We start from the raw sequence: 12,386 nt of genomic DNA on the forward strand, positions 1-12,386 counted from the left end.
TGGAATGTGTGAGGAGCACCTGAATGCCAGAAAAGCTCCATCCAGGACCCCCTCTTCACATGCAGGAACAGCTCTTACACTAATTTTACTGGTAGCTTCTGTGGAGATCTGGAAGTCCAGTTGACAAATCAGGCCCTTTGGTTTTACAAGCATAATTTCATTCATACATTCACTCAACAAATACGTTCTGAACACTGGGGTGAAAAAAACAGACACATTCCTACTCTCATGGAGTAGAATTTAAGGGAAGAGTTAGGCAATAATGAAGTAAGCAAAATAATACACTGTGAAAGGTACTTTGGAATTATGAATATTTTAGGGACTATAGTTTAAATTTGAAAAATATTTCAGTCCTTTTAACAATACATATTGAAGGCAAATGGCATTTTCTTTGGGTCTGGGTACAGGATGCAAGCACATGGGGGCAATTCTGAAATGCATTTTTAGGTAATAGGCTAACTTCCATTTGACAGGCCCAAGTATACACTGTAGTTGTGGTGAGCTGGCATTCTCCTGCTCAATCTCAGCTTGAAGCATTGGAGGTTATTTTCCTGCCCTTGGTGATTATCTCCAGAGCAAGGCTGTCTTCTTAGTTGCCTCAAGAAACCGATTTGATCTCACTACTGTGAACTTTTTGACCCACTGGTAAGTGGGCCGAACCCAGCAGTGTTAGGCAGTGATCAGTCCTGAAAGGTGGACATTTGCTGTAATTGATAATTTTCAAGTTAATATATATCACATTTCAAAAGTTTTGAAATATTTTCACATAGCTGATATATTTCCTGGGATGACCTTCTTTAAAACTGCGGTAAGAATTGAAGTGGGGGAGGGTATCAGCCAGAAGTGTGCGAGGGACAGAAGGGAAGAGGATGGGAAGGAGGTTTCTGAGGCAACCTGGTTGCTCTGTAGCTCTACAAAGCTTGTTTACATTCTGCTCTAGGCACTGGGGGCACAGCCATGATTAAGACAAGGTCCCTGCCCTCATCAGGCTTGGTTTCTAGTGGAGCACAGATAAAAATGAGCAAATAAGTGAACTGCTTTTCATTTTCCTTTCCTTGTGTAACCCTCAAATGCTAGCATTTTCCAGGGATTCTGTCCATGTTCTTTCTTCCTCCCTTTAGTCCCTTTCCCTGGTGATTACCTAAAGGTTCATCTACACTGAAGAACCATACATTTTAATCTTGTGTAGGCTTTTCTTTAAACCCTTTTTTTTAACTGCCTCTGAACAGCTCTACTTGTGTATCTCTCAGACACTTCAACTAAAACATGACCCGAGTATTAATGTTCCCTCCAAAACCTGCTTCTCTTCCCTGTAGACCCCACACCACCACTACCGACCCATTAACCCAAACCAGAAATGTGGGAGTTATCTTTGACTACTTTCTCCCAGGAATATCTAATCAGTCACCCAGTCCCAGTCCCTAATATGTCTTAGACTGTCCCCTCCCTTCTATCCTCAGGCTCTTATATACCATTCTAGAATTATGGCAATGGTCTCCTAACTACAAAGACCGCGTGGCACTTATGCTCCTCCAGTCCATGTTATAAAATAATATATATAAAATGCAAAATGAATTATCTTTGTATTATAGTATCTGCAAAATAAAAGTCCAAAGTCCTTGCTTGGTACAGTCTACAAGGTCTTTCATGATCTGACCTGTCTTCCTTTCCAATCCTGTCTTGATCCCTTTGAGCCCTACACTCAGGCATACTGAACACCCTCCACTTGTCTGCCTAGTATACACCCACCCATCCGTTAAGATTCAGCTAATCCTTCACCTCCTAATCGAAAATTTTTTGGATCTGAATTCTCTGTCCGAGCTGTATTTCTACATACTTCTATTACGCTTAGTGGTTTAGATGTATGTCTGGCCCACTAGATTCTGTCTCCCCATAAAAGATTCCTTGATTGAACAAAGCAGCTCTGAAATCAATCTGAAACCTCAGCAAACCTGTAACATGATTAGCATTCAATTGGCATTTGCCAGGTAAATGTTAGTGAACAGAAAAAACTTCACACTTCATTTGGAATAGGACTAGAGGTAGGTTTGAAATCTCCCTTAGAGATCTTTCCTTAGCACCATCCTAAGTGTGCCTAAGTCCTTTCTATAGGTCTGATTTACTAAATAATGAGGAACGTGTGTGTCAGGAAGGAGGAAAGTAAGGGGGATGGTGCAGCAGAACACAACTTTTTTCTTTTTGCAAGTCTGCTCTCTGGCTCTGGATTTGTTTTTCTAGGAATGAAATCTCAGGTCATGTAGTTTTTCTGGTCACTTTCAGGTAATAAACAGAGCATCTATTTTTCTGGGTATGAAGTCCACACTAGTGAAACATCAAAAGGCCACTCTCTCTCCTAATTGAAAACATAACTCTTGCTCAGGCCTTCTTCTTGGTGGGAAGCCTGAAGATAGGCTCTTCCTCACTTTACCTTCTTTTTCACTCAAAAGCTATTTCTGGCCCTTCTGGAAAGGAGGGAATTAGAGGAAAGAATCCTGCCTTATCCAGTTGGTGCAATTATAATAGGATACTGAGCCTTCAAGCAGAGGTGGGGGTTAATGTCTTTCTTTCATGAAGTAGACTCTACAGGGAATCCCAACTGAGAACCTCTGGCTTGGTTGGTAGCTTCCCATTTCTTCTCCTTGCACAGCTTCTACACTTGATGGTATTCAGATGTTGGATGCCTCGCTCCAGAGCAGGAAGCCCACTTGTGCAGGGTAATTTTCAAGATGGCTCGTGACCAGTCTCTTACAACGACCCCATGTGGCCTATAGGAAACATACACTTCAGCCTCATCATTGGTAAATGTGCCCTTTATTCGGCAATATTCTAAACAAAATACAAACAAACCAAACCCAGCAGCATATTAGAAGGTTTGTGTACCATGGACCTGTAGGATAACCCCACGAATGCAGGGTTGGTACAACATACCAAAATCCATCAATGTGATAAAGGACAAAACCCACATGACCATCTTAATAGAAGCAGAAGAAGCATCTGACAAAATCTAATATCCTTTCTTGAGAAAAAACACTCAACAAACTAGAAACGGAAGGAAAATTTCCTCAACCTGAAGCAGCTATGAAAAACCTACTGTTGGCATCACACTCAATGGTGAAAGATTAAATGCTTTCCTCATAAAATCAGGACTAAGATAAAGATATCTGTTTCTGCCACTTCTATTCAATATTGTACTAGAGGTGCTAGCCAGGGCACTTAGAAAAGAAAAAGAAATAAAAAGAACCCAGAGTGAAAGGGAAGAAGTTAAACTCTTTCTATTTGGCAGATGCATGATCTTGTATATAGAAAATCCAAAAGAACAAAAAGAATAAAATACTTAGGAAAATATTTAACCAAAGAAACCAAGACTTGTACACTGAAATCTATGAAACATCAATGAAAAAATTAAAGACCTAAATAAATGCAAAGACATCCATGTTCATGAATTGAATACCTTTATATTGTCAAATTAGCGATATTCCCCATATTTATTTACAGATTCAACACAATCCCTATCAAAATCCTAGCTGCCTGTTTTGTAGAAACTGATAAGCTGACCCTAAAATTCACATGGAACTGCAAGGCACCCAGAATAGCCAAAATGACCTTGAAAAAGAACAAAGAAGATTCACACATCCCAAATTCAAAACTTACTACAAAGCTACAGTAATCAAGACAATGTAGTACTGGCATAAGGACTGACATATAGGTCAATGGAATGAAAATGAGAGTCCAGAAATAAAGTCTTATATTTACTGTCAATTATTTCTCCATAAGGGTGCCAACACTATTCACAGGGAAGTTAAGTCTTTCAACAACTGGTGCTTGGACAATTGGATATACACATGCCAAAAAATGAAGCTGGACTCCTACAATGCACCACATGCAAAAATGTATTAAAGATCTAAATATAGGAGCTAAAACTACAAGACACATATGATTTTTTAAGATATGACACCAAAAGAACAAGCAACAAAAGAAAAAATAATTTGGACATCACCAAAATTGAAGTCTTTTGTACTTCAAAGAACACCATCAATAAAGTGAAAATACTATCCAAAGGATGGGATAAAATATTTGCAAATAACTTATCTGGTAAGGAACTTGCATCAGAATTAAAGAACTCAATAATAAAAAGACAACTCAATCAAAAAATGGGGAAATGCTCTGAATAAACATGTCTCTAAAGATGATAAAATGGCCAAAAGCACATGAAAAGATGCTCAACATCATTAGTCATTAGGAAAATGCAAATCAAAACTGAGATACCGCTTCACTCCCACTAGGATGGCTGGAATCAAAGTCAGATAATAAGTGTTGGCCAGGACGTGGAGGAATAGGAACTCACAAGTTGCTGGTGGGAATGTAAAATAGTGCAGCCACATTGGAAAACAGTTGGCAGTTCCTTGAAAGGATTGGGCATATGACCCAGGAATTCACTCATGTGTACACAGCCAAAAGAAATGAAAGCTTATGTCCACATAAAAACTTGTACACAATGTTCATGGTTGTAGTACTTAAAATAGCCAAACAGTGAAAACTACACAAATATCTACCAAATGAACAAAAATATGGTATAGCAATACAGTATTATTCAGCTATAAAAAGAAATGAAGTATCGATACATGTTGCAACATAGATGCACCTTGAAAACATTGTTCTAAGTGAAAAAAGCTAGACACAAAAGGCCACATGTTGTATGATTCTACTGATATGGAATGTCCAAAGTAGGTAAATCTATAGACAAAAAGTAGATAAGTAGATTGGTGGTTAGCACTTGGAGAGCAGGGAGAGATAGTCACTTTTAATGGGTACAAGATTTTTTTCTTTTTTTGCAGTGATGAAGATGCTCTGGAATTATATAATGTGATGCTTGCACAATTTTGTGAATATTCTAAGAGCCACGAATTATATACCTTAAAGGGGTGAATTTTATTATGTGAATTAATTAAAAAAACAAAGATGAGGGAAAACACCCCTCCTCCATTTTGAGGTAGATGAGGAAGGGTCAACTCCTGCAAAAGAAATCACTACAAGCATCTCCAGCCTCTCAATGGATTCCCTCTTCTGTCTTGCAACAGGTTGCCTAGCATCTGTATCACAACTTCACTGAGTCTTGGATATGATAACCCAAGCTGAAGGAAGGGCAGGGCCAGGACTGAGACCCAGTCATCCAACTCTGAAGGTTGTGCCCTCAATCTGTGCACTATTTACTAGACACATGCCCATCACATTTTCTATGGTTTCCTGGAGACTGAAGGATAGGATAATTATTCCAGGTCCTGTTCAGCTGAACATTAAGAATCCTGATTTAAGGGTCAATTTGTAACAATGGTTATAAGGTTCTGACAAAACAGGTATTCATCATGGTGAGTGCTTCATTTAGTATAAAAAACACAGTATTTAGCAAAGAATAGCTCCTTGATATGAGGGTTTGGCAACAGCAGGATGGTGTAAGACACCCGCTCCCATCTCCACTGGGAGAGGAGTGTAGCCACAGAGGCTGGCTGCACAGAGGCTCCTGGTTGCCAGAGCACATCCATAAAGCAGGAAAATCTTGCCTTCAAGGACTTTGTTCTTTTCATCCTTCCCCTCTTAGTAATCTACCTTCTCACAGGCTGAAATGACAGAGCCGGTCATTCTGGGGAGCCACTTCCTCCAAGAGCAAGTTCTTTAGCCACTAAATATTCAAAAATAAAAACCTTTTTGGGGGAGGAGGGAGAGGAGATAGGAGACTGAGGCCATTTTTAGTGGAAAAAAGAGAAGCTTCATTGAACATTCTATGGCACGCTGAGTCATTTTCAATCATTCATCAGGTGGTGATTGACAAGCTAGTGGAAAAATAGAGCTAATCCTTTAACAAAGTTATTATGCAACTACTACATGGCAGAGGCACAAAGATAAACAATCTTCCCCATGAATCTGCCCACGTCAGGTAATGATTATGGGAAAAAAAGAAAAATCCCAGTGATTCCTCACTGTTCGATGTGCCCAACCATTCATGTACTACCAAATGGAAGTTTGGGTTGCTGTTAGGTTACAGAGGCACTCTGGGGATTGATGAAGTCTTTATGGGTGAGGGGCTTTTAAAATTTTGGCCTTCAAGGTTACTTGAGAAATATGAATTAAACACAGCATGTGAAGATGTGGGTGGGTTTGCAGGGAGACATGCCTGTAACTGATGGTAAAATTGGAAAAGGTGGGGCTGAGCCTATGGAGGGTTTTGGATACAGGCTTGCAGATTTATTCAAAGGGGAACAAGTTATGAAGCAAAGGATATTTAAATTAGCAATTGTGTTTTGGCAGAACAAAAAAGAATGCAAGAGGACGTTAGTCAGGCAGATGAGTTAGGAAGCTACTAACAGCATCCAGGTGAGTCAAAGGATCAGGGGCTGAAAGGAAGTATGATGAATGATGGAGGGGGAAAGAAATGATACAAGCTGTGATAATTGAGGGATGAGGGATTCTGAGTTGAAAATGATGCTTTTAAGGAAGAAACAATAAATGGTAGGTACAGACATAAGAGTTTCATTTTTAAGTGCATTGATTTTGAGGTACCAGAAAGATATTCTGGGGATAGAGACTGGGCAGAAGACATGGATTTGAGGAAGAATCTTTTTGAGTGGTGGAGGTGTACCAGACAGAATTGGGCAAGTACAGACCAGAACTTTACAATTATAGTAGTATCCATCCAACTGAAAAAAGGACAGTAGCAGCTGAACCAAGTTCAGGGTGCTGCCGAGGTTAGAGTTCTCACTGGCAAGTAGGAGGCTATGAGTATCTTTCAGGAGAGCATTTTTAGCGGCACAGCAGTAGTTTAGCAGCATTTCTCACAGGGACAACACATCTGCACCAAAATCTCCCTACAGTGGTTAACAAAAGTCAACTACTGGATTTGAATAGGGGAAAAGAAAAAGTCTTGGGACTCTGCACTAGTAACACTCTCTAGCCTCCCCAGGAAATTATACACTAACACTGTGGGTAAAAGAAGACGAGAGGGAGCCAGAGGAAGCTGTGCTTTGAATTCTCTCGTGGCTCAGGGAAGGGGTAGGGAGGGTAAAGATGGTCCTTAGAAGCCAGTGGAAGGTCAAAAAAGAAATTTAAGGTAAACAGGTAAGGGGAGCATGACTACAGATAGAGCAGCCTTGGGAAGACACTCCTTCCAATGACAGTTTGCATGAAATTCTTGAGAAAACCCCTTAAAGGGGCCTGAAATCCCAGCACAGTCATGGTATTATGGGAACAGGGAGTGATGTTGCCAGGTTACAGTCATGTCTTTTCTAATAAGATGGACCTGTGCCAATGGGGAAATGAATACCATTAGCAAGTTCTGTTTGGAGCCTCATTTCATGTATCTCCCTGCTTAGGTATGTATCCCAAAATAAAGCTAGGGAAGTTGTCATTGGATTTTATCACACAACTAAGCACAGCCCAGGAAAGTATATAGGGGAGGAAATCCAACTCAATTTGCTGAAGCTGTCAGGCTCCAGAAAAGTTTGGCTACAGGCCGTGTTTTTATTTTATGTTTGAAATATTCAGTAACAATGATATGTAAGAGAAAGTTTGTTATTTTATTTGGAAAACCAATTACTTTAGTTTATGGTTCTTTACTTCCTCCAGAGCTTCCTGCTGATCCAGGCAAAAGAGTACTTTATAACACGACATCTGGGGTAGATATCTGCTATAGTCAAAATTTCTATTTTTTTCCTCTTCCTAAAGATATTGTTCCGTGACATTTTTGTAAACAGTAGTGAAAAGGAGGCAATGATAAAAAGAAGTGGTAACATGTCCAGGATAATTAGTTACTAAGCAAGTGAGAGCAATTAGTCTAGACAACCAATGAATTTTTCTCTTAAAATATTTTCAAGGGTAGGTTTATTTTCAACTGTTTGTTAAAAGTCTATTTGATGCAAATTCTATGTCTGATAACCTATACTCAATTACTATTCAAAAACTTCACACATATTATTACAACTGTAGAACTTCAATACTGTAGTGATAATAAAACTTGAGAACCAAAGAACACAAATTTCTTCATGAATTTATTATACAAAACGCCCCCAGAGTATTTGATTTCTCTTATTCTCACTTTCATTATACACAAGAAGCACAGGAATGAGAGGCCTTTTAAGATGACTGTAGTAGCATGAGGGTCCCTTGCATCAAGGTAGTGTACATACCTTAACAGTGTTCTAAAGGCTGGCCCAGAAAAACCCCATGTTACTTTATCACAATATGGAAAGCAATGTCTTCTTTTTCCACTAAATTATGGTGAAAAATGTCACTTTTATTTAGCATTATGGTACATAACAGTTAAGTCTCAATTACTAAAAGAATTAAAATAATTCTTAAAGACATCCTCTTTCCCCCTCCAATGATTTGAAAGCTGTATTTTTCCTGCCAATTTCAAACAAATCATCAAATTGATCTGTCATAGTCAGTTAAAACAATCAGAGGCACAAGCTCAGCACATTAGCTGTAACTTGTAGTAAAAGGATATATCAATATGTCTCTTCTCAGTTAAAAATACATAATCCTTTTATTTTATATTGCAATAAAAGAAATTAACAACACAGACACAGAAGACTAGAAAGGGGAAGAAACTACTTACTTCTGAATGTCCAGTAATTTAAACCAACCTGTACTTTTCCATAGTACATGAAAGTATTATTTAACACTTACTTTTTGAATAAACTTTAATCTTTGGGGATAGACAATGTAAATAGGACTTAAGAGTAATAGTTCCATTCACTTCCAGGTCTCTGCTTACTGTATGATTAGGTAAAACAAGGCACAGTAGCCATCCTTTCCATTATGTTCCAACACTGATCATGTGCCTTGATAAAATGGCTGATTAGGTAAGATGATGGCAACATGAAGGGAAGACTTTGGATTGTCTATTTAAAATGCGGGTAATAAGCAATTAATAAAAAATTTATTTTAAGTGCACTTTCACATGCTTTATGTTTATAATAAACAACAAACTTCCTACCTTTCTTGCAAAGGGTTTGACTACCATTTCTTTTGGCCAAATGCACTTTTCCCCAGTAAACTTAAAACAACAACAACAACAACAGTGACGACAACAACAAATCCCTGTCCTTCCATATACTAAGAAAGAGGATTGGCTACTGAAACAGTTCATTGCAAGACACATGAAGACGACATACTGTGGCATGAGTTGTTTTTAATTTGTTGTGCTGTTACTAAAGTAAAGTTCTGAGGGCTGCAGTTAAACATTCCAAGTTCTCCCTTCCATCTTTATTGATTTTAAGATTTTGCACAGAAAACTCTTTGGGGACTAGAACAGCAGCAACTGCATCACACTGTTTTCAAGACTTCAAGTTTCAAAAGCAAATTGTTTAAAAAAAAAAATACAGCTCCTGATTTGAGTTAGATACAGGGACAAAAAAATAGCACATACTTGAAGGTTACATGGTCTACAAATGGTGGCAATATTTTCCTTGGGAGAGTAGTTTGTTGGTATATATTTTTTAAATATGCAAAAAGGCTCAACCTCAAGCAGTAATAAACACAAGCAAAAGTGATTTAACCCTTAAAATAAATATTCAGAAAAACCTCTCTGTACATACAAGTGAAAGAATAAGTAACACTTTCACGCAAGAAAAAAAAAAATAATAATAATAAAGGATTTGTTCATGTAAGTAGCTGAAATCTGCTGTTCCAGCCCACATATCCCCAATAAAGAAGGGAGGCACAGACATAGGTGACTACTGTGGTTCACTATTTTACAGCCTTTTTGTACTGGGTCACTATCACCACCAATTTTATCCCTCTTGTTATATTTATTAAAATTTTAAATTTTTTTCTTTCCCTCCCCCCTTTTATTTTGTTTTTTACAGCATGCCAAATCCTTTGGCATAAGTGATGGCCTTCAACAATCTCTCTTTAAGTTTTTCTTTGCTTGAATATTCCGGAAGTAAAAGGACATTAAAGCAAGTATGAGATGTAGGTAACCTATATAGAGAGAAAGGGGAAAAATAGGAAAATAAGTCATGGGAAATACGCTCAGTATTAAATGATCCTACTTTAGATGGCATATATGTTGAGATGGTTTGCAATGCAGACTATACATTAATGCAAGTCATGGATAAACTTTCTGCTCTTGCCATACAACTACCAAACAGCAGTTTGTCTCTATCTCATAAATTACTCAATGCTAATAATGATGATGGTCGATGATAACATATTGCATCCACAAAATTATTACCACATACCAGATATTGTTTTAGGTACTTAACCCTGAGAGCTCATTTAACTAAATTTTCTCACAATAAACCTACAGACTGGGTGTCAGTTTCCCCACTGTAGAGTTGAAGTCACTGAGAAGTTAAGTAACTTACTCAAAGGTGGAGGTAATATATTCAAACCTCGTTTCCAAAATTTCAAAGTCTGGGCTCTTTAATGCTTATTAGAAATATTCCTGTATGACTATGTAATTGATTTGATAACCAATAAATTTACATTAATACCAAGTAATACAGACAATACCAAATAATATCAAATAATGTAGAAAACTAATAGAAATGTTTCTATACATTCAAGCTATTAAATATACTACTGCTCACATATGGTCGCTATGCACCAAATGTTAACTTACACGATGGAGAGGAAACACAATTAATGTAGACTATGAAATCGGTGATTCTAGCATAATCTAGGACTGAACAGACAATCTCCTGAGCCTCAACTTTACCATTCTAAACAGATGACATAATATGGCTTTCAATTAAAAAATTCTCAACCAAAAACTAAATGAATCACACCAATTTATAAAATTTCAAATCAAGTGAACTCCATAATAATTTTTAACCTGGCCAGTGTTCAAAAATTTTCTCAAACATTAACAGCAAAATATTCTCTGAACTAATATTTCATGTGGTTTGAAGATTTCTATATAAAATTGCAAAAGTGCTCAGAAGCTTCTGGATAGATCACACATGTGCAATGTGGAATGCAAGGTTTTCAGTATACAGTCACAATTTAATAATTACCTTTCTGTGTCTGGGCCATTTTTGGCTATAATCATCTTTAATTTTCCTAGTCCGCCCACAGGTGCCCTGTCTGTGCCCGTTGTAAACTGCAAGAAGAGTCTTTTCTGCTCATCTGTAAATGAATGAACAATTTCCCAGAACTCCCTAATGAGAAAAGATAAAATACTGATTTTAGTTTGGCATTCATTATAACGAGCACTAATGTAAGTCTATGATTTGCATTAAAACCATAATAGGAGATAACCTGGAAGTTAATATCAAGTATCCTGAAGATTCTTTTCTGGTCATCTAGGACCTAGGAATTCCACTACGCAAATTTATCTGAAGGAAACAGTTTTTAAAAATATAAGAGCTCTTGTTCATCACTACATTACCTACAACAGTAAAAACTGGTAAACCTAAGTGTCCAACAAAAGGAAATAATTATGTAAATTGTAAATATATAATCAGTAACAGACAAAAGACAAAATGTGTGTACTGTGAAAAATTAACTCTGGATGTCTTCAGGTGTGTGTGTGTATTTTATTTACCCCTCCTTCTTTATTTTCTTTGTCTACGTGTGTGCGTGTGTGTATATATTTTATTTACCCCTCCTTTATTTTGTCTGCTCATACCTTACACAACTTTGGGGGAGAAGGTGATACAGATTAGAGACAAAAGGAAAAGAAAAAAAAATAGAAAACAAACCCCACACCTAAAAGTACTAATAAAAAAGTATACAATTATTATATAATCAATATCAATAGTGTGTGCTGTGGAAGGGGAGATGGGGGATTATTCTGATATATCTGTCATCTGCAGTTATTTTAAGAGAATAATTTAATCCCTGGCATTCCTAAAACCTATGTGATAAAAGTCATGTTATAATGATGCTTGTTAAACTTACTCTAAAAACATAATGCAAGCACATTAAGAACAATCCTGGCATGCTTGTTTCAATAATAATCCATAAATTTAACATACACACTACTTCTCAGATAAAAATTTTTAAGATTTTAGAAAACAAAAACATTTTTAATTGGTGAAAGAACGCATTTTTTAAATTTAATTTTTATTTTATATTGGAGTATAGTTGATTTACAATGTTGTGTTAGTTTCAGGTGTACAGCAAAGTGATTCAGTTATACATATATCCATTCTTTTTCAGATTCTTTTCCAATATAGGTTATTACAAAATACTGAGTTCCCTGCCCTATACAGTAGGTCCTTGTTGATTATCTATTTTATATACAGTAGTGTGTATATGTTAATCCCAAACTCCTAATTCATTCCTCCTCCCACCTGTCCCCTTTGGTAACCATTAAGTTGGTTTTAGAAGTCTTTGAGTCTGTTTCTGTGTTGTAAATAAGTGCACTTGTATCATTTTTTTTTAGA

General features: G+C 37.1%; 1 protein-coding gene across 11 annotated transcripts in view; it reads right to left on the reverse strand.

Moving 5' to 3' along the window:
- Positions 1-2,794: 2,794 nt before the first annotated feature.
- The window catches only part of UBE3A (ubiquitin protein ligase E3A), a 96,399-nt gene continuing 86,807 nt past the window's right edge, over positions 2,795-12,386 (reverse strand). For all 11 annotated transcript variants that reach the window (XM_082450200.1, XM_082450205.1, XM_082450207.1 and 8 more), the window contains 2 exons: positions 11,013-11,156; positions 2,795-9,975 (listed from right to left, as the gene is read on the reverse strand). In XM_082450200.1, coding sequence (XP_082306326.1) covers positions 9,855-9,975; positions 11,013-11,156 — 265 coding nt within the window. In that variant the 3' untranslated portion in view covers positions 2,795-9,854. The remainder of the gene's footprint in view (positions 9,976-11,012; positions 11,157-12,386) is intronic.

Source organism: Balaenoptera physalus (assembly GCF_965194825.1).
Source record: "Balaenoptera physalus genome assembly, chromosome: 2".
Classification (NCBI taxonomy): Eukaryota; Metazoa; Chordata; class Mammalia; order Artiodactyla; family Balaenopteridae; genus Balaenoptera; species Balaenoptera physalus.